The sequence below is a fragment of the Aplidium turbinatum genome, chromosome 15 (genome assembly GCF_918807975.1).
Source record: "Aplidium turbinatum chromosome 15, kaAplTurb1.1, whole genome shotgun sequence".
NCBI lineage: Eukaryota > Metazoa > Chordata > Ascidiacea > Aplousobranchia > Polyclinidae > Aplidium > Aplidium turbinatum.
The window spans coordinates 22,301,435-22,324,257 of record NC_137486.1 but is presented as its reverse complement, the minus strand read 5'-3'; the positions used below and the strand labels follow the sequence as shown (position 1 = coordinate 22,324,257).

At 38.0% G+C, this 22,823-nt stretch overlaps 1 protein-coding gene across 1 annotated transcript in view; it reads left to right on the top strand.

The window, feature by feature from the left end:
• Positions 1-1,738: 1,738 nt before the first annotated feature.
• LOC145784077 (fibrocystin-L-like) overlaps positions 1,739-22,823 on the top strand; it is a 57,886-nt gene continuing 36,801 nt past the window's right edge. The window contains exons 1-26 of the mRNA XM_082595830.1: positions 1,739-1,850; positions 1,989-2,121; positions 2,990-3,098; positions 3,562-3,767; positions 5,815-6,008; positions 6,206-6,306; positions 6,875-7,052; positions 7,546-7,727; positions 7,940-8,111; positions 8,274-8,468; positions 8,624-8,758; positions 10,549-10,786; positions 11,812-11,944; positions 12,699-12,882; positions 13,977-14,105; positions 15,008-15,139; positions 15,414-15,490; positions 15,922-16,112; positions 16,301-16,484; positions 18,848-19,004; positions 19,155-19,307; positions 19,556-19,666; positions 20,002-20,229; positions 21,008-21,194; positions 21,571-21,803; positions 22,453-22,635. Of these exons, the coding sequence (XP_082451956.1) occupies positions 1,739-1,850; positions 1,989-2,121; positions 2,990-3,098; positions 3,562-3,767; positions 5,815-6,008; positions 6,206-6,306; positions 6,875-7,052; positions 7,546-7,727; positions 7,940-8,111; positions 8,274-8,468; positions 8,624-8,758; positions 10,549-10,786; positions 11,812-11,944; positions 12,699-12,882; positions 13,977-14,105; positions 15,008-15,139; positions 15,414-15,490; positions 15,922-16,112; positions 16,301-16,484; positions 18,848-19,004; positions 19,155-19,307; positions 19,556-19,666; positions 20,002-20,229; positions 21,008-21,194; positions 21,571-21,803; positions 22,453-22,635 (4,237 nt within the window). The remainder of the gene's footprint in view (positions 1,851-1,988; positions 2,122-2,989; positions 3,099-3,561; positions 3,768-5,814; positions 6,009-6,205; positions 6,307-6,874; positions 7,053-7,545; positions 7,728-7,939; positions 8,112-8,273; positions 8,469-8,623; positions 8,759-10,548; positions 10,787-11,811; positions 11,945-12,698; positions 12,883-13,976; positions 14,106-15,007; positions 15,140-15,413; positions 15,491-15,921; positions 16,113-16,300; positions 16,485-18,847; positions 19,005-19,154; positions 19,308-19,555; positions 19,667-20,001; positions 20,230-21,007; positions 21,195-21,570; positions 21,804-22,452; positions 22,636-22,823) is intronic.

Genomic DNA, 22,823 nt, shown 5'->3' with positions numbered 1-22,823 from the left:
TTAACACTTTAATATTTATCTTAAAATTTTCTGGAATTATTGTCAAATTTTTCACTCGGCAGTTTTTCTGTCTCAAGCACGTTTTAACATTTGCGTTTTTTCGCTTCTACCTTTTTCTAGACATTTGCTTTGCTAAATGGCAAACAATAGTTCTTAAGCAGTATTGCCCAACTGCACACAATGCAATTTAAACAATCATACCAAAGGAAGAAAATTGTAAATGCCATTTTTTTTTTAAAGTGTTTTAAAGAAAGGACCACCTTATATTACATCCATTATGCTGAGCCATTACGTAACAAAACATGGTTAATCTTCCAAGCAATACCCTTATATACTAAAGTACATCATTGCAGGCTTTGCATAGAAAGTATTGTAATTTTATTTGTAAATGTAATAAATGGATTAATACTTTTTTGGGCTTTGATTTAGAGAAAATCCGAAAATCTTCCCCACTTAGCCATCTGCTTAGTTTAGAAATTGGAGATTATGTTGTAAATATGAGAAGATAAATTTATGATATTTAAGATAATCCGCGTTGTCTCCTCTGCTTCACTGCACTGGTGGTTATTTAAAAGTCAACTACTTTGCAAATGTAGGTGGTCTGGTAACATGGCTGCACACCGACAATGACCTTCTGGTGTAAGCTACATCGGTTCTCAGCCACTTCTTGTTTAAAGATAATTAGATAATTCTTAGGTTACCGTTTTCTTAAATAAATTTTTAACTTCCTTCCAAGGAAGACATTGATTTTTGTTTCTCTTAATTTGTTTTTCAAGGAAACTTTGCAGGCATGACAATGAATTGGAATGTTACTTGATTTTAAAAACCTCTGTTTTAATGCTATGGCTTGGGCCTATAGGTACAGCTAATGTACTACATCAATCATCCAAATATAGTTTTTCCACGACTTCAAATTTCTAGTTTGCAAGGGTTCTATGTGGCCTATACCATTTTGATGACACCACTCGTTATATGAACCTTCCAACACTTAAATTATTTTTTTGTAGGCTACGCCAAGTTAGTCTGAAAATCCAGTTCAAATTACTTTGAAAAAATGATATTAGTTGGGTTAGTTTTAAATCTTTATTCTCGGACTGGCACAGCCTTCATAGGTTATTCCTGATAGTTTCGCATACTTGTAAAGGCTCTTGACGCAGGGCCGGTTACCGAGATTGACAAAGTGAAGTTTTCCGATTGTAGAAGTGTTGTTGCCGGGGAATTTTTCCATTCACTAGGTGCCGCTAAATAGAGAGCAGTCCTTAACGTGCGTTGCTCAATCACACACTCTGAGAGTTGAACACTGCTGCTTAATCTTGAAGCTTCTTTGTTCACAAAATGACGTGCTAACCGCCCCATTAGCTCAATGGTTACGTGCTCGGCTCAAGACCATGTGGCGCTGGTTTAACTCTCGGGGTGTGCGCTTGAGCAACGCATTTCAGGACTGCTCTCCATTCAGCGGCACCTAGTGAATGGAATAATTTCCCGAAAACAACACTTCAACAATCGGAAAACTTCACTCTGTCAATCTTGGTAACCGGCCCTGTGTCAAAAGCCTCTACAAGTATGCGAACAAGTACCACGAATAACCAATCAAGGCTTTGTCAGTCCGAGGATAAAGATTCAAAACCAACCAACCCAACCAATTGAGCTATCTGGGCGGATATTGTCAAAACCTTTGAATGTATGAACTTCTAAACATTTCACAACCAAAAACATGAAATTAACACTCAATAACTTAATGGGTGGTAAAGATGCATTTTCTTCTTTTGCAGGAGACACAAAAGTTGATTACATCTTGCCAAACTATGGAGGACTGAACGGGCAAACTAAAGTGACCATCTTCGGGCAAGGCAAGACAGCTTTAGCTTGTATAATAAAATACCATCGCTTAAATTGGATTAATATTTTTCCAACCTGAAAGGCTACTCAGAACAAAGAAAGTTGTTGAGTTTTGTTAAATTGAAATTAATTAAATTTCATTTTGTCAGACTTTGACACCACTTTGACCTTGGAACGTCAAAGCCCCAGGAAAGAAGTAAAGTTTGTCTCCCTCTTCAACGAGTACCCCTGTCTAGTGCATGACGCCGAAAGTGATGAAAACCAAATCGTTTGTTACACAGTGTAAGTGGCTCCAGTGTAAACAATCGCAATTCTTAGCCTAAACCGGGGGTTCTTAACCGAGGGTGCAAGAGCTGATTCTAAGGAGTGTGGGAATGCTGAATTATTAGGGATAGTTATAAACCAACCCACCCAATACGGGAAATAGAAGACGTTAAATCGTGGAGATAACTAAAGGCATAAAACGTTAAGATAAAAACACGCAATTTTTAGATCCTCGTATGAGGAAAGTATCATAATTATTGTGTTATTTTATTGTCAGTTATATGAATAAAGATTAAAGAAACACAATGGATTTGTTATTTTCACATGTAAACAACATTATTTTGGAGTCATTCTAGAAAGGGGTGCAAGAACCGGTCGGTGATTTTAGTGTGGTGGCAATAAGGCAAAGGTTTAAGAACCACTAGCCGAAACATTGTGGGGGTCATGCCAGTGACTTTAACCTTATTCCGAAGTATATTGGCTTGTGGAGCCCTCTTTTGTGCAACATAAGCTACAAAGAAAGTGAAGGATGAAAAAACACTTGATATTTCTTCTGATCTCTCGAATGTTTCATTGGGAACCCCCTGGTGGTTACCCCTGGTGGAACCCCTGGTGGTACTCATTACCCCTGCTAAGAACCAAAGCTTTATTAGGATTAAGTAAAAAATATCACAATTGTAGCCTATTTTAGCCACATATCAGGAATTACAAAATTAGAGAAGTTTTTCTGCAATTGCAACCGACGATTGCCTTCGACACAACCTTTCAACAGGCAAAAAACGAAGTATACTTTCAAGAAAGTTCTTCTGCAGTGAAATTCTTCACGAATGAACCGAAACGAATCAATAATGACGAAATATTGAAGAAAATTTTGGTGTTGTTGCAGTCCAATGGAAGAAGGAGATTATGACGTACGATTGATAACAGATGGACATCCACTGGAGCTCAGTAAGCACTGTGGCGGAATTCCCAACTATTGGAGATGCAGGATACAGGTGAGCGTTTAATTGTTGGAATATTAATGGGAATGTTCCGAATAAACAAGTTTCGAAAAACTTTTTTTTGACACAAAATATTATGTCTTGATTAAATTTACAGGCAATAGGCTACAATTAACTGATTCGAGTAAAAGTGCTGAATTGTTACTTACAAGTAAATGAATATTCCAAAAGTCCACAAAGTTTTGTTTTGTGATAAAGCTATTTCGTTCTTGCAAATGACACATCATCATGTTGAAAACAAAACGAATTAAAAAATCTTACAAAATAAAACCAATATTTTTCTGGGGCGTTTTCAATTTTTGTTTTATAAGCTCAACAAGACGCGTCGCCGAACTGTTTATAGCTTCCCAATTGCTATGACCATTGGCTACCCACCGAGCAATACTGTGGCTTTGGCTGTAATAGAAGCAAGGCTGAATATTTCAAATGTTTTGCCAAATATTTATTTTTTGATCAGATTCGGATTTTCCGCACGCCTTACGTCCAGACATTGAGTTGGCAAAGCAACGAGCCACGTAACCTCATCACCGTCAGAGGAAGATTATTCACAAATCTCACGACGTCATCACAAGCTGAAGCTACAAACGGCTTTTCTATCGCCATCACGCGGGTCTGGGTCACATCTGGTGTGTGCCAGTTGTACAACAAAACCAACCAACTTCCGTGAGTTGCATCGATAGTTATTTTTCATTTTAGTTTCCTCTCACATTAGTATCATGCAAATTTATATTTCGTAGCAAAATCTTAGCTCGACAATTCTCAACCTTTTTTCCTTGCTGCTCCTTTGAAAAAGTTTGGCGGACTTGCGACGAGCCTAGTGATTGAAAAATGAATAAAAAATTTCCTAAATAATCGTTGAAATTGTAAATACGGTGTTTTATATTCTTTTGTTATAACAAAAATTATTCCTTTAAAAGTAAAAATTTAGGTCTTTTTTTCTTGCATTAATTCCATACAAAACACCTAATACAAAGGTACAATTGTACTTATACCGCCTGATACCGGTGTAAAAACCCCTTGGCCCCTATCCCGGAAACGTGTGCAGATTTGTTTTCTGAAATTATGCCTGCGCAATCCAACTTAAAAATGTAGAGATGTCAGGAAATTCCAGGTCAATACGGCTTCTAGTAAAAAGTTATCACAATTTAAAAATCAAAAGTTACAATATTGTAGGCTACCTATCCCGCTGGACAATGGTTAAACTGAATCAGCGACGCGCAAAGCAGCAGAAACCACCATTTTGTTTAAAAAACGCAAACGTTTTCGTACAGCACATCAACCATTTTTTTCATTGATTCAACGTTGCAGACGTTAAATCAATGTAAAAATAAGGGATTTTGCTATCTGGCTTGCTGCTTGAACTTTCTACAAAACTTTAGAAGATAAAGGATTTTGCTGTTCTGTGAACAATTGACGATCGATGACAAAGTGAATGAGTTACTGCGAGCACTAGCGTTACTGGAGAGCAAAAGGTCCTTTTTACGTCGATTCTGACGCTGAATCAATGTAATCGAACAATGACAAAAATAGCAACAAACTGAAATAATCAAAATCACCAAGAAACAACTTTGAACGTTTTGTTTCTCGGCAGCCGATTGTAGCAATAGCCTACTCGGCATTGGGGTGATAGCCAGGAAGAAAGCCTCCTTCTTCACTTTATTTAAACGTTTTCGTTGCAAACTGTGATCAAATGTTTACTTTTTTCTGGCATCCACCCAGACACAATGCTACATCAAACATTTTCTGATCTTATTTTTTGAGACTTTTTATTAGGTTTGGTTGATGTTATTTTACGCAGTTAGTTGTTGTTTTCTGAGCACAAAAGCGAACGATCAAACATTTGTAAATGCTGATTAATCGATTCTTGTCCTTCATCCTTATTCACTATTCTGGTCAGGAAATACTGAGCACAGCAAGCAATTACTGTAATTGCAAGTGAGCTTACAAAGTTAGGGCGTTAGGCCAACTACTAGCTAAAAAAGTGTCAAAACTGCAGCACTTGATATGGTGTGTATCAGTATAAAGATGTCTATATGGACCTGAATTTTGCTAATTTCAAGTTGGCGATTCACTTTCCGAAAAAGTCCATGTTCACTTTTCTGCTAAGTTAGTAAATTTTGAAATAACTTGCCTTTTTTGGGCTACAACTTAGTACGGTCATTTTCAACATATTTTAATCTAAGTTTGGTCTTCACCAGAGCAAGAATATATCACGAAAATAAAACAATAAATGCTATTAACAGGCTACGACAAAAAGTGGTCAATGCCAAGCAAAAAGCCATGCAGAGCAAATTACGTCAAAATTAGTTATTAGTTCACTAAAAATCTTTACATCAGAAGGAACTTATTCAAAGAGAATCTTATCAAGCAATTGAGTAGTCTGCTGCGCTTTTTGTTTTTAGCACAGATTGCTATTTCAGGCAATGCATTTTTAATCTTTGGAAATGCTTTCAAATTTAAGTGGTTAAAATAAAAAGTAGCCTATTTTGTAAACAACATTGCTGATACAGCTTTGATAGAGTGTACACTTTGCTGTAGGCTACCAGCTTATAAGGCATTGACGGGGAAAAGAGGGAGATCTTTCGAAAGTACTGCACATTCGTTTGTTACAAAGCGATTGCGTGCAATTTCGTTTTGTAGAGAAAACTCTTGCTGTTTTGGAAACTATCTCTACAATGATTTGATTGCTAGTTTGCTTTCTACTTTGCAGATTTGGAATATCTCTAGACGGCAACGAAGGGCAATCTATATGGGGAGAATTCCAATGCTTGGTCGAGAGCTCTTACGTTGGAAGTCAAAACCTTTCATTTATTGTCGATCAAGACTACGGGCGTTCTTTATCACTTCTCAACACAAAGCGAGTCAGCGCAAATGATAAACTTTACATGCTGCAGACGTACGCAGGTAATCACCCATCTTTCTATCTACTTGTTTAAATTCGTAGGCTATGACGTATTCGATCGATTTGTTTTACTGAGATTTTCCAAAGTCGTTTCTTTTGTGTGAAAAAGTGAATTCCGGTTGTTCTTTCGGTGATTTGTTTGGTATTCAAATAAATTTAATGATAAGATAAACACCAATTTTTTTGTTTCGTTTTTCAGTGATCACTGATGTTAATCCAAAGATGGGAAGCACTGAAGGAGGCACTCTCCTTACCATAAGTGGAAGACACTTCGATGACTCCTCCGGGATTAAAGCCAGGGTAAGATTGCCATGTTCCATTCCTGAACTATCTTGAAAAGCCACGATTGCCGAAAGGCACCTGAAAGAAATTAGCCTACTGTGGATTGCTGGGCAGAGCTGGGCGCCATCCTTCGAGTTTTGATTGTCACTTGTGAACATGACAATGCCTCCGAGAAGTGTAAACGTGTCATAAACAATATTGAGAACTTAGTTTCGGTTGTGACAATTATAAACAGTACGACAAAACATCGCTGTGATAATCATCATCATGACAGAACAGTGAACAAGAAGATTATCTCCCTGAATGCCTCTTTTGTGGGCTTTGAAAACGTCATCAACAAGAAAGAATGCTCGTTGCAATATTTTAATTGTTGCCCATTGTTTACCTCATATGGTGTTGTGATATTTTGATTGTAACTTGTAACTAATTAAATAGATGTTCTCTAACTTCGTCATCGCAGATCTGCAAACAATTATATTTTTTGCAGAACCAAAAAAATGGTTTCAAATTTTTTTAAATCTGTCAACAAACGCTTTGTAAAGTAGCGTTACGTTTGATGACGTTGAAACCAACAAATGTTTTGCAGGTTTATGTCGCTGGAGTCGCTTGTGACGTTCAGACGGTGACAAGCAGCGAAATCACGTGCTTAACACCCCCGGAACCCCTGAAGCAACCCTCCTACAGCGGGGGGCGTGGAATACGGGTGGAAATTTTTCCAGGAATTTTAGATTTTTCAACACATCTCGACACCTCTACAACAGGATGTAAGTTAGACAAGAAATGAGTGTGGTTTCCAAGACAACCAAAGCGGGCAAATTTCTATTTTTTTCGCGAACGCTACAGAACTGTATAGCTTTGGTAGAGAGGTACTTTTTAAAAACCATAGACAGACAATCGATAACAACTTAATAACATTGAATTGCATAATGAAAATTGATACAGAAATGAAATAGATACATAATTTCAAACGTTTTCGGCAAAACTTTCTGCCCTCTTCAGGAAAATATCTTAATTCATCTAAACAAAACAAAATTATTCGTGAAATGTTAATAATAAATGACTGAAATTCAATAAAACTGCACTGACCTGCGTACAAGCAACAACTGACGAACAAACACAAAAGGTGGTAGCAATCTGTCATAATTATGCATAATTAATATTATGCATAATTATGCACACTCCCGCATAATTATGACAGATTGCTACCATCTTTTGTGTTTGTTCGTCAGTCGATTAGATTGTCCCCTAACATTCCAGATCGAGTCATCCCCGCAGAGAACGCTCAACTGGATCGATTCGTTGTGAATGAGGATTCCCTCACTTCCCGAACCAGGGGATTCTTTGTACCCTCTGTGGATGCAGATTATGTCTTTTCTGTCAAAGCAGATGATCGTATTGAATTTTACTTTAACGAAGAAGGAAACACTGCATCAGGAGCGGTAGGTCGTCTGTGTAACAATTGCGATGAAATAATCTGACAAAAAGCACTGTCCGCTTTTCAAGTTTTTTTCAGCGAGTGTCATGCTGTTCTTCCGTGTACCCAATTTAAAAAAAGCATGGAAAAAAAATACTCAGAATTTCGAAGCTTTTTAAAGGCTTGATTGTAATTTGTTATCAGTTTTTTGTGTATTTAATGTTTATTCGTTCACAGAAATTGTTGGCATTCTCATATCAAATACTTGTGGAAAGTTTCACTGCCAGTTTGCCGCTGCGTGCCGGTGTGGAATATTTTTACGAGGTCCGCCATGTTGAATTCAATGGAAACGAGCAATTTAAAGTGGGCGTACACGTCAGCAAAGCATCTTTTACTTCAGCACAAACAGGTAAAAGTATTTTCTATGCTCAACGTAATCAAACTTGTTTGTTGTTTGTGTTGTGCACTCTATTTTTTCCAGTTTTATTTTCTGAATTATTTGGCTTTTTGTTGGTTGAAAGCTTCAAATATAATGTCAACTTAATTTAAAACTCTCTGACGTCATTTGCAGAGTCTGTCATCACTGACGTGCAAAATATCGTCATCAGCTCGACAGTCACACAGGAAGTCCAAAAGATTCGATTTCATAACTGGAAGCTGCAATCGTCTGTTCAATCCGTGTGGTCAATTGAGGTGACTTGTTTGCATGAAAGTGCTGGATGCGTCGGTTATTCATTCACAATAGAACTGCTGGGAACGCAAACGGGTGAGTTGGGAGCAGATACGTCAAAAGTATCGCTGGTGCGACAAACGACTACAGCGTAGCACTATTTACACAAACACAATTCAGTTTCCTAAAGATTATGGATAGAACTGTTTGTCATCGTCCAATTTCTTGAACAAAGAATCATTGTATCGCAGGACCAATAATGTTTGGCAGCACTGCTGACGTCATGAAAGCCTCCATCAATGCTCTTCCACTGTTGGGAGATGACTCTGTAGAAGTTGAGCAAAGTGGAGAAGATGGATACAAAGTAACCTTCATTACAAACAGAGGTACTTCAAATACGGGATACGAGTATTCATAGACTACTGTATACCTGTTGCCTGTGATTTGTATGTTTGACTACAAGGTAGACTTTTCACTCATGGCGGTTGTTTGGAATCCGTTACTAGGTACTGCGGTGCTTTGCTAAGATGGCTGGCTCATTAAATTGTCTCCACAACCATTGAATAGTTTCAGAACAAGGCCTACTATGTTTTTCCGATAGAACAAATGTTTCTGTTCATGTTATACAACTGCTATACAACAAATGTTTCCTGCTTTACACGCATGGGTTCGAATCCCATCCTCATCGCCAAATGACTCTGTTGTGTTTTTAACTCATTCAACAAGAGTCGTACAAAAGTTTTCTACTTGTATTCAAAATCGCAAGAATGCTTTCAAAAGGCGTGCACCCAAAATATATTGTGAAACATAACGAGAAGCGCTGATTAACAAAAACGCAAAGTGAAGACCTAAGGGGAACGAAAGCAAGGTACATTGTTTCAACGAAAACAAACTAAAATACACAACAGCTTTGACTTTTAAAAGATTGTGAACGACAAATTTAGAAAACCTATGTACTGCTTCTGCTATTTAATGGATTCACGTCTAAGCAAATCTGCAATCGTATGGCTCAACATGTTTATGCAAAATTATAGAAAAAGTGTGAAAATTTTTAGATTATATTTTTGATACTTCACAGCGAATTCCATTTGAGATCTTTGCTGTTTGAATAAAAATATTTTTAAAATGAAACCATCTTTTGTTGTAGCGAAAATACCTAGTACACTTAGTTGTGAAACTATTTGATTGGTGAGGAGACAGTTTGGTGAGTAAATTATCTGAACAAAGCTTTGCACCTAGTAACGGATGCTAAGTAATCGCCATGAGTGAAAAGTCTACCTTGTAGTCCAACATAGTGCACAAGCATGTGAGACATACTGGAGTAGCAGTAGTTTTGTTTGGGGTTTTGACACTTGAAGCTTGCTTTTAGCCAGTTTTTAAATATATTTTCGCATTGGTAAACTGTGTTGAAACCACCGGGTAGTGCAGTCCATGGACAGTCTACAGTCCAGACAGTTGCCTGCCTTTTTCGCAACTTAGAAAAATTGGTGTGTTTTGGTATCCATCGATGAAGAATAATAGGAGTTCGGGCAAGACGGGATAAAATTCTATTATAAGTGATCCATTCCTTTCTGTTGTAGGCCTATGTCGAAAAACCACGTGAGGCATAGTAACCTACGTTTACAGATTCATTCACATATGAATCCACTAAATGGCAAAAGCAATTACTGGTTCTCTAAATTTGCCATTAACAGACAAGCCAAAATTAAGCAGAAACATGAATAAGAAACTTGGTAGACCTACTCTGCTGTTGGTCAGACTAAAAATAGATGTTTGTTTTGCAATATGAGCTCATGCGGCAATTACGATGTGAATACTCCATATCTGCTTTAAAACTGGGTTAGTAAAAAAAGCATAAAATATGGAAACATAGGGATTTGTAAAAGTAAGATTCCCACTCAACTCAAGAACGCTCACGATTTCCATCAAGTCGAAAGTTCGACTTCCGCTCAAGACACATGGACATGCATCACTGATGATACCAAACAATGGGCATGCATCACTGATGATTCCAGACAAGGGTGAAACTCGGGTATGGCGTCTGCCATTTTTGTTTGATTGGGGCCTGATTTATAAAAAATAAAATGTGTTTGTCCAAAAGTCTGTTGTTGCAAAATCTATGAACAGATTTAAATATTTATACTGTTTGAAATCTAATCCTTTGCGTTGTCCTAAGGTCGGATGCAGCCTTCCGTTCAAAGCTCAGACGAGTCCCGATTGAGAGTGGAAGCCGTGGAAGATGTTGTTGGAGAAGCAAAGTTGGACACAATCACTTTCCAAGTGAACGGATTGTCTTCAGATCCTATTCCTTTCGACGCGACTGAGTCACAGGTCGGTGGCGTCATCATGGGTCTTTTTGGACCAAGTTGTCCTGATGAGATCGGACCCGGCATTGGGAGAAGCCGCAAATACTTGTGAGTTTGTGAAATGAAATTAAACAATTTAAATTAATCTAAAAAATTAATTGAAGCATAAAACCCTTCGTCTTTCATCGTATCATTGGTAGGTTATTGTCTGTCTGTAGAAAATATCAGGACATGATTATTCTAATTTGAATAAACATAATGAGCTCATAAAAAGTCCATGTTGAAAACGTTCGAATAGAGTTCATAAAGAAAAAGTTTTAGGACAATATTGTTGAACACAAGTTACAGTTCAACACGCTTGGCTTGCAATTAGCCTTTATTCATGGTCGAACCGTTTTTATACAACAACACAAACAAATCGGGAAGGTGTTGCATTAGTCCATATCAGACGCGTTTGTTTTGTGGAACTTAAATTAATAAGTTGCGGAGTTGCATCTTCTTCCAACAAGGAACTCCATGTTTTTTTAACAATGAGTTGCATCTTCCTCCAACAAGGAATTAAATCTTTCTTCAACAAGGAGTTTTATCTTCTTTTAACACAGAAGTGCATTTTCCTCCAACGAGGAGTTGCATCTTCTTTGAACGATTTGCATCCTCACCCAACGAGTTACCTCCTCATCCAACAAATTGCATCTTCCTCTAACGAGAAGTTGCATTTTCCTCTTACGTAGCAAACCGCATATCATAATTATTATCAGCAATTATGTCATCCATTGTCTACCAAATAAAGCAAGATGGAGGTTCGCATTGGAGGACAAAATCAAAGATTGTGAAATCATAGTCTTTTGTAACTTTTCGACGTAAACTGGGTTTCCACATTGCTATGAAAGAATAAAGTTGTCACGCATTTCTAGAATACGACTAATGACGTTTAGAATAAAAAACTAGTCAAAGTTTAACTGTTCTGTTCAAACTAATTCAATGTTTTTCTTATAAAATATTTCCAAAATCGAACTCACATCATAATTTAATGCTATTCAACTTACCCCTCGTTTTGTAACGCACAAGCAGAAGTATTTCAAGCAAGCCCTGATTGTTATCAACCGGTACAACTTGCATCTTGTTGCTTGCAGTGACATGGAAAGTGAATCCGTTCCGAGCGGGTATCGAACCAGTTCCACCTCTTTCTGTGGTAGCCACTCTCTCAGGAATCCCAACTACTTGTTTAAAGAAGACCAGCCTTACAGTTTGTCCACTTATAAACATGTGAGAAATAATAGTTATTGTAGCTTGATGAAAATATTTGTTTTAACTAAAAACTTTTGAAATTGATTGCTACAGCTCACTTTTTTTTTTCGTGAAAGATAACACCAATAACAATAACAGTAATAATTTTTTGTCTTCATTTCCACAACTAACATTTACAATAACAATGCAATTCATGCACATGCAACAGAAAGCAACGAAGGGACTTGTAGTCACCGAATGAGCTGCACCCATTGTTTTGGCATGCCATCACGTGCTTGCCGAGATGCAGCCGCGTGCTACGGAGCGGAATCGAACCGATGACCTTTCAAGCGCCGTGCAGACGATCGCACCACTCGGCCACGCAGCCGACAACTCGACAATTCTGATTTCTTGCTCGAAAAACTGTTTCAACAACATCGACTTTTGAGCCACATTTTCATCAAAGTGGTGACCTGGGTTTCTCATGGTCACTTGTCGAAATATTGATCTTTTACAACCAAAGTCGATGATACCTTTATGACACGCAGCTTTTTGTTCTTTGAAGAAACTTCCGTCATAATAAGCGTTCCTATCATGATGGTAGAGCAGTGGCGGCTATAGCGTCTAAACGCATGATCTGTTTGTTGCGTCATTTAAAGCCAATGTAATGTGAAAAGGGTAGTAATACTTTTTGCCTGTCGGTTGGAAAAACTCGATAATATCTAGGTGAATATGTTGTTTTGTTGAATTGTTTACTTTTCCCTGTTATTTACGCGCAATGTTGCACCGGCAGGTATGTTTCGCTTACACTGGCGACATCGATGACCGCATAGAAGTGTCTTACACTTACACTGAAGGCACAGGAGACAGCATGATCCAATCTCGCCCCTTGCAGAGTTTCACTGGTGTTGGCTTGGTTGACTCTATAGGAGAATGGAGACATTTTTGCTATAATCTGTATGACCGGCTAAGCTTTGGTACGTTTTGATTTAGATTACAAGCTGTTGTCAATTGCATTTATATTGGTATGTCAGCAGCTGTTGGATTAGTAGCCTACATTTGGTATTATTTCGTTTAAATGTGTTGATAATTAAGGACATTATGTAACTGGCAGACCTACACCAAGCACATTAGATTATTAAACATACACCTTAATCAAAGCATCTATCAGGGAAACAAGAAAGTGGCCTGCCGGAAAGCGCAGAAAGTACCGGCCATCTTGGCTCTGAGTGTAGGGTGCGTTAGGTAAAAGTATTGCCAGACCTTCTGTAAACTGCAAGATGAATGGTATTTTTAATCGCGTTACTCAAAAATAAACCAACATTTTTCAGTCAAACATTGCCCTAAGTATGTGAAAAGCTGTAAAAATTAATCCAAAATGATCTCTTCTAAACTCACCAATCAAGTGTAAGCCTGGATACGACTAAGAATACATGGGCAATGGAACAGTGCTTATAGTTTTAGGCTACTTGGCTCTTTAAAAATTATAACTTGAAAATAATTGACAAACTTTGCAGACATTGCACTATAAAACTTATCTCTTACAATATAATGCTACCCTTAAATAAATGAAGGACTTTGCGTAACATTAACTTAGTTGTTAAATTTGTATTTATTCAGGACTGAAACCTAATTGCTTTGAGCCGATTAAATGTTGTAGTGATAAGATGATAAATTAAAGGTGTGGATTTTTATAAATTTTGTGATAGACTTACCAAATACAACAAGTAAAACATCTACTGGTTTACTTTGGAAAAAATCAAGTAACATCTTGGCTGAAAAGAAATCTGGCAACTCGTTTAGTTTACTTACCTACTCTAAGCAGGTAGTTTCACATTCCATATTGCTAATGCTAAAAATTGTTTACACTATTTATGCGCGTTGTAAACCATTTCAAGGATTTGTCACTTTCCATGTCACATATTGTAGTTTTTTCACAATATTAGTAGCTTCCTCACAATATTGTAGTTTGTTACTAGTTATAAAAAGTACTTCGTGTTTCAATGGAACATTTAAAAGCGAAGGTGAACATTTGTTCAAAGAAATCGAAGATTTTGTTTGATCATTCCAGACAATCCTAACGCTCGAAACATCGATGTTTCCGCGGTTTACATCCGGGCCGGATCCAATCCTGACATGGATCATTATGTGGACAATATTTTCATCGGTCAGGTTCGACTGAGTCAAGCTCAAATGGACGGTATGACGTCATAAGCAGTTTGAAATGTGCCAGGACAAACTCACTATAACCATAGATAACTTAATATAATAAGCAATTGAAGCATTAAACCAATCGCATTATATGAAAGGAAGCTATCATAGCAGTTATACGGAAATTCGCAAGTTAAATCTACAATTTATTTTCATTGAATTCAATTATGCTTGTGGCTTTAATACGGAATCACGTAGGATTATGATGGATTTGCAAAGTGATTTTTACTGCATTAGTTAGTTAGTCAATGGGTTGTTGACCTGAACAGAAGTAGACAGGTTGGTATTGGCTTGATAATTTAAAACGATTGATTTTGGGAATTTCTTTATACAGGCTGTTTGTATGAATAGTGTTTTTTTAACCTCTTTAGAAATCCTAACCAAAATTTTCTCTAAAGCGTTTTAACCAGTATCTTTCTCATGCTTACGTCATGATCAGGGCCGGATTTAGGGGGGCAGAGGGTGCAGGTGCCCCGGGCCCCCCTTTTGAAGGGGGCACCCCGACGTGGAAAAAATGTGATTTTGTGTTTTTTTTTTCTTTTAGCCTTTGACGTTTCTGCAAAATGCAGTGCAGTGCTGGATTAATGCTACTGTAGACGTAGAGGTGTTTTTTTTACACGGGGACACCCCGATGTAAAAGTGCTCCGGGCTCCTCATCAGCTAAATCTGGCCTTGGTCATGACAGACCTTGAATAGAATTAAAATTTTAAGAGTTGTTTTAATGTTGACTACCAAACATATTTTCGCACCTTTTTACTACAGTAACATCATTTGCTTATTTGTGAAATATCAGTTTGCAAATAAACTTTATAAACAAATAACAATAAAACTTTGACTGCTGCAACAAAGCAACGGTCTACTCACCTCACGAGGAATATCATTACTCTGTAGCTGCTTTGAGAAGCGTGATCCCTTCGGCTGTGTTCAACGTCAGGCTGGAATCTGTTGATGTGGTGAAGACAGACACCGATTATGAAGTCACATTCCACCCCATCGATTGTGGACATGACTTTCCTTTGTTAGGTAACAACTGATTGTGTTTTTTTGTTGCAGAGTTGTGTAATGGCTGCTTTAATTTGTGCAGTTTAATAAAATCGACTAAACGATGTTTTATAATCATCTTTTACATAAGTTTCTTTTAATGAATTTGATTGGTTGGTCTATAAATAGCCAATAGCTATGACATTGTTGAAATTCGCATCACAGCTGACTGGAGCTGATTGACCAGGCCCACCATCTCTGCTGTTGTTCAAAGCAACTGGACTGTAGGGTGATTGTGATTTTATTTTCTAAACAGGATTTGCTTTTGCAAGTTCAAAGCAAGAACTTTCCAGCAATGCAAATGAGTTCAGCTTTGGAAGCCAAGGTTCAAAGGTCAGACTGCTAGCCTAAATCATATTTGAAAAGGCATTTTCAACAAATTCAAGAAATCAGATTCATTTCAATGATTTCTTGCCGATTCGGAAAGATATATGAGGACAACCAAGAAACAAAAACAAAATTCTCCAAAATAAGAGAAGAATAATAATTCATACAATGCCTTGTGCAATTCAATTGAAGACAGTATTAATATTTACTTAAGGATAGGCAAAACATTACGTAACTAAAATGACATCATAACATATTTAGGTTGATATAAGCCCACTAATATTTTTCACCACTTCACAGCAGTGTCCTAAAACAATGTCCAATAAAACAAGCAGTTTATTGTTTTTAAAAGTGGTGCAACAACTGCGAAGCCGAATCGAATTAAGCCCCACACAATACGCATTGCTCAGCTTTGTGACTAATGACGATTTCTCTAGATAACTGTTGAACGCATCTCCGAAGCCTCCCCACCAGTTGAAGGAACTTTTGGGATCGATTTCAAAGACTCGAACTTCATCACTTTACGAGACCTGCCTGCCGACATGACAGCAGATATGCTGAAAAATGAGTTGGAAACTCTGATGCAGATAGAGTCAGTTGAAGTCAGTCGAAGTGGAACTTGCTATGGGTCAGTAGCTGTTCATTGATTTGATTAAAGTCGTAGCTGTTCGCTCATAATAAACATTTGAGCTTTTACAGCAAATGTTTTCCTTCAGCTCACGGTCTGAGTTGGTATCGAACCGGGTTCTGTCGCTTGCTACGCCATCAGTAAAACACTTGCACAGCTGTCCAGCAATCAGTGATCAATTATTTCAGATATTCCTGGAATGTAAAGTTTCTTTCTCCTGGAGGAAGCTATCCTCTGATGGAGCCCGTTGACGAGAACCTTGTGTCGTCTCCACAACCAGCCAACATCACTGTGGATAAGGAGCAAAACGGAGGATTGAACATGAATCCTATACCAGGAGACTTCCTGAGAACTGCTCATGACGTACCACAGGTCAGTAGGTGGTTTCCCATTGATGACGTAATGCTGACACTGTAAATTACACATTTTGTATGCAATGCCCACAACGTTCATCGTAGTCAAGAACTGTTTGGCAATAAGAAAATAAATATTTAATATTGCAAAATCTTTTTTATCACAAATACAAAGCACTATATACTGTACATTGTACAACACAACAAGGTTTCCCTTTGCTTAGTTGTTGGTTAGTGTCACCATCAATGTGCAAAGCCTCGCGACGGGTTGCTTTGTATCTTGACCGAGCATGCTGTTTTAATGGTGGAATTCTTATGCGATATGTTATTTTCGGTCATTGTCCTGAAGTAACCTCTGATTACGAAATCTGTATTATGTGACGTAAATTCTAGATCATTCAATTGCTACGTGCAGATCTAGAAGCTTCTTTAAACTTGCTTGTTTACGTTTAGTGCAACGTGACAAAACGATGAGTTCGTGTGATGCAACATTACGTAACCTTCTCGAAGTTACTAGACCGAACAACCTATAATTAGTGGTGTAATTTGCGTAAATGATTATTGATGGATTATTATTATGAGTTGATTATGAGAGTTGTGTTATGAGTTGTGGATTGGTAAGAGGTGCAGAGATTATTGTTGATTGAGATTTGGAATAATTGAATACAAGTAGATGAGAATTGGTATTGATATAAATTGTGTTCGAAATTAGAGTTATTTGAGAAGCCGTTCGTTAAAGTCCTTCAAGAATTTTCATTGTCATTTCACCAGTAGAAATATTCGACATTTAATTGACTGCTTTTCGGTTATACCCATTAAACTACGTCATTGAACCTTTCCAAGTCTTTTTCCTAGTAAGAGATAGAAAGAAATCGTGACAGTTAGCTTTATTGCGGGATAGAAACTGGTTAGAGGATTGCTTGTCTTTTGCTGCTATCCTGAGGTGCTATTACGCTAAGAGTTTCTCTCGCTCTTTTTCATTCACCAATAAAGAAATTAGAACTATAGTAACTTACATGAATCTCATGTTTGGTGCTGCAAGTAATAATAAGCAGCGGCAGTCGGTGCAAATCCATCGTTGAAACTCCCGCATAAAACTTAACAATTCCAATGATGGTAATCGTCTTGGTGGGTTCTCAGCAGATATACATCCTCACGTTAATCTCCATATGGATCTGCATCATAATAGTATTAGAATTTCTCTAGCACCATATCCATAGTGAATACTACATATACTCCTGGTTTCTGTACAAGTGTACAATACATGACAATTGTGAGAAAAGAATCCAGTCAGTCATAATTTTCAGTGAAACAGAATGTTTTCAAGCAAGTTTTGATTGTTTTTTTTTTAATTTTCAGCTCCCTTCGTACAAATAGGCAAACAATTCCAGCGGCTGGCAGCAGCAACTGAGATGCTCCAATTGTCATACTGTACCTTACATGAAGTGATCATATAAGAACAATTCACGTTGAGAACGTAAAGTACAGTAACTGGCAGTAAAATGTTGATAACTGAGTATCAAACCCTAGAAAACTTTCAAACGAATTCAATTTGTAAAAACAAGAAAATCAGTAACCTCTCAAACTCATGTAGTTCCACTAGGATGATGATGCAATACAGGGGCTTGAAGAATTAAACGACGTATCTGTGAAACATGTTTTTTTGTATCAACAGCAATGAATCACTATTTGCTCTCTACTTAACACATGGGACTTGTAAGTAGCAACCAAATATGCAGAAAGCGACTCTGCTACAATTTATGTAAAACCTTAGGCATAACAGAACTTCACAGCACTTACCCAGGTCAAACGAAAAGTCTTTGACCTTTTAAATGAGTTGGATAAGTGGTCTATTGCTTTATCCTACTGTAGTTGACATATTGATCAATTGCAAAACATCAAGAGAATTAAGATGATGAAGATTCAAGCTTGTATCTTCAATAAATATAATTTTATACTTACATAAAACAAATTGTTACAAATAGTTGAGACACTCTTCAAAAATATACTTGTTAAATACTTTCTTGAGAGAAGGAGGCGTCGATGAGTTGCACAAATTACCAATGTTTTTAAATGAATTCGATGTGTTCAAACTGCGAAGATTGAGGGCCAGCTGAAATTTTACTCTTTTCAAGTTTGGCAAAGACATCGTAAAATATCTCTACACCAGCATCTTGATTTGTTCCTTTTCTTACATTGTTTATTGCTGGATCGGCAATAAAGTGAAACGTTCCGTCATGCAACTCTTCAGTGAAACAACACACGAATTTAGTGAAATGTCACTGGCATTCCATGAAGGATATAACTGTTGGTATATTCATCACCCGTATCAGTGTGCACAGTAGGCCACAAACCTCTAAAAAAAACATTTTAATTTTTCAGGTTCAAGTTTTCATCAATGACGTGCCATCACGGTGTACTTTCCAGTTGGGATCTGATATGTCGTCATGTGACTATGAGTGGATGACGTCATCAACGCCTTACATCAGCACCATTGCTCCAACAAGTGGATCGGGAGGCGACATTCTTGCGTTGACAGGTAGCCAAATATTAAAGAGGGTTACGACTGGCCCAACAAACCACTGACTGGCTGTTCAGTTTAAAAACAACGATTGCTACGTAACAGCGGAAGGGAAGGGCGAAACCCGGTAGTGACGTCAGCGTGATGTGTTTTCTTCTTGAATTGCAGGAATCAATTTTGCTGAAATCCCATCTGGCAATCAAGTCTTCATCGGAGGAGTGGAGTGTGTGGTTCTTGCCTCCGACTCAACCAGCCTCACATGCACTGTGGGGAACTCCCCAACAGGAGTCCAGCCTCTAGTCTTGAACGTGGATGGGAAAGGTGATTTTGTTCAATTAGTAATTTAATAGTATTTTGGCTATACCATTATAGTGTTTAGTAGCAGAATATTTTACTCAAAAGTCAAAAACTTTTCAAATTAGTTTCATTCAACTAATTTTGCTAGTTTATATAAAACTTTTATTTCGTTTTCAAATTAACTTCCATCTTACTTAATGCAGTGGATGACTTTCTCAATCATGTTCAACATAATCCATTCCCCTGAGAGCAACTTTCTTATATTCCTGCAGGCTTAGCTGGGAACAAGAGTCTCACATTCCAGGTTTCTGGAAGCGTTGATGGAATTGCACCAACTAGCGGTAGTTTACACGGATGCTTGAACGTCACAATATCCGGGAAAGGTTTGTGGGATGTAGATTGGAACGGATGAATCAATTGAACTAAGAATAAATAGCGGCGAACAGCCTGTTAAAATTAAACATAAAAGTTTATTTTTGACAATTTAAATAACGAATAACAGTAATATTTCTCTGTTTAATTTGCATTTGATCAATTTGCATCAAGGCGTGCTTGAACGTTGTGAAGCAAAGAACAACGAAACATTTCACGGGACATTTTTACAGTCCAGTGGCATTGGAAATTAACTGAGAGGTTTCACCAATGGGTTGTTTAATGTTCGTCATATCCGATGGGCGTAAAGTTTGTTGAAAATGCTTTTACTATTATTTCTTTATAGGTTTCGATGCCTCGTCCGTAGTCGAAATCAAAGGAAGCACTTGCCGCGTCTATGAGGTCACATATGACGTCATTCGTTGCGTCACTGGCCGTTCCTCGATCGGTGCGGGTACCGTTGACGTCACCACCAAAGGAGTCACCGTTACGTCACCACTTCAATTCAGTTACACAAACAGAGGGATCGCCGTTATCAGCTCGGTATCACCGAACGCCTTCTCTGTGCAGGGAGGTATGAACATTATGTTGGAAATTAATGGCAGTATACTCAACAATACCCAAACAACAATACTGTAATGTCAGCAACTGTTGATAATGTTGATGTGGTACAGCTTAATGCAACTGTCCGCCCGGTTAGCTCAGTGGTTACGCCCCAGATTTTAGATTAAGCGGCACTGGTTCTGCTCTCAGGGTGTACGCTTGAGCAACGCATTTTAAGGATTGCTCTCCATTTGTCATCATCAGCGGTACTTGGTGAATGGAATAATTTCTCGACAATATCATTTCAACGAACGAAAACTTCACTCTGTCAATCGCAGTAACCGGCCCAGCGTCAGTGGTTCAAAGCCTCTACAAGTATGCGAAACTGCCTATCAGAGGCTTTGTCAGTCCGAGGATAAAGATTCAAAACCAAACTAAACCAAAACTGGTTTACGAATTTAACTGAACAATGAGACTGTGTTACCAACAATGAGGCTGTGTTACTAATACAGTAGCAATAGTGACTTCTCGAAATCTTTCATCAACGAAATCTGTTTGAAGGCACTTTGTTATCGGGCGACACGATCAATATTGTTTGAACCATGACCATTCTACTGGCCATGTTCTAAGGTGTTTGTGGACGATGCAAATAAACGCTCAGAGTCGGTAAACGTTGAAATATTGATAGGTGATTACGTGGAACTCATATTTCGATAACACTTGCATCTGTAAAGTCACTGTTCCAAGAATAATTTGTGAAACAAACTGCTTCATTTCATGGACTTACAGTACATCTAACTTGCTTACAGGAGATACGGTCACCATCACTGGAAATGGGTTCGGTTCTGACCCTGGTCAGGTTTACTTCGAAACAACATCAGTGAGCGACTTCATCTCGTGGTCAAACACAGAAATTGTTCTTCTCAATCCTGCACTTCCCCCTGGTGTTTATACCGTGGATGTCAGCTTGAATGATGTTGGATGTTCAGCAAACAGGTGGATTACGTCATTGCGACGTCACAAACTTTAACGTGCGCTTGCTTTAAACTAGCCGGTGGCGGAAGAACGTCAGTAAAATGTATTTCAATTTTTCTACATTTAAACGAATTGACAAATGCTAAAGATGGTAAGATGGTTTATGTATTGCTAAAGATGGTGGATAGAGCAGCACAATGCACTAAAATCTAACGGTGGACCCAAGCTTGTAATCCTGGTTCGTGCAAAATGTGCTCCGATCACATTCATCATTTTGATCGACATGAATATAACTTGTAATTGTCCAAATATATGACCTAGCTGTTGTTCAATATACAAAAAATACATATTTGTGCACTCAATGTTGTAGCGTTTCACGGTCAAATTTCTGTTCCAGGCAGTCAGTGCGGTACCTCTTATCTGTCAATGGGCTTCAACCAAATACTGGTTCCTTAGCCGGGGGTACCAGTGTGACAATCTCTGGTAGTGGATTCACAGAAGACATTATTGTGAAGTTTGGAGAAGTTGTTTGTGGAGATGTTGCTTTGAACGAAGCTGCGACCAGCCTCACCTGCATCACTCAGTCGGCTTCCAAGACACACGTTGTTTCAAATAGCGGAAGGCACCCGTGTAAGTTGAAGCATTAAATCATGGCACTGCAGAGGTAAAATATGGTGTCACCAGATGCTATTACTCAATAGTTATGTAGATAAAAAACAACTAATCAATAGATAATAGGCTAGCTGGAATCTAATTAAAAACATCAGCCACAAAATAGCTGCGATTCTTCGGACTCATTGCAAGAAGCAACTTTTCGGAATGTTGTTGACTGTGGTGATATAAAGCAAACAAATTACAAAGCGACAAAAGCGAAATATTTTGACTATATCAAGAAAATTATAGGAATGAAAGCATGCCTAGAATTACTACTAAAAACAAAAGACAGAACTAAATGGAGGGAGTTCATGAGGGAGGTCACAGCTGATTAAGTATGATCATATTGATCAATCTGAAATACCTCTACCTGAAAAATACCCTAATATTTCCACCTGAAATCGACCTAAGACCCACCAAAACCAGAAGTGCTAACAGTAATGGGATGACCACGGTCATGGTGCCCCTTCCACGGTCATGGTGACCCTTCCACGGTCATGGTGACCCTTATAAACATGCAAAAAGTATTAGAAACGTTTAAGCATGATAGTCTTAAAATAATGAACATGTTGATTATTTGAAACCATATTTAATCGCGATTGCAATACCGCAACTTTTTTTACAGCGCTTGGAATCGGCTACGCATGGTCGCCTTCAACACTTGATATTGTTGCCGGTGACTCGGTGACTTTCGCTTGGTCTGTTCCGTCACAAGTAACCGGCGTTTACATCGGGCTCTTCACTACGTCTGGTGCTTCGGGAATGGATTACGATGAGGATGGGTTCAATATACAACCAGTTTCTAAAGGTATGTAATAAATAAAAGTGTTTGTTGAACGATTGCAATATTTTGATGGAAACACATTGCTCACTCAACTAGCTGAAGACTAAATTAACCTATTCTAGTGCTAATAAAAATATAATAAAAAATTTTTCTTGCATACGGTACGGTAGAAGATGGTGCACAAACTTCACAGGGAATTTCAAAATTTCACT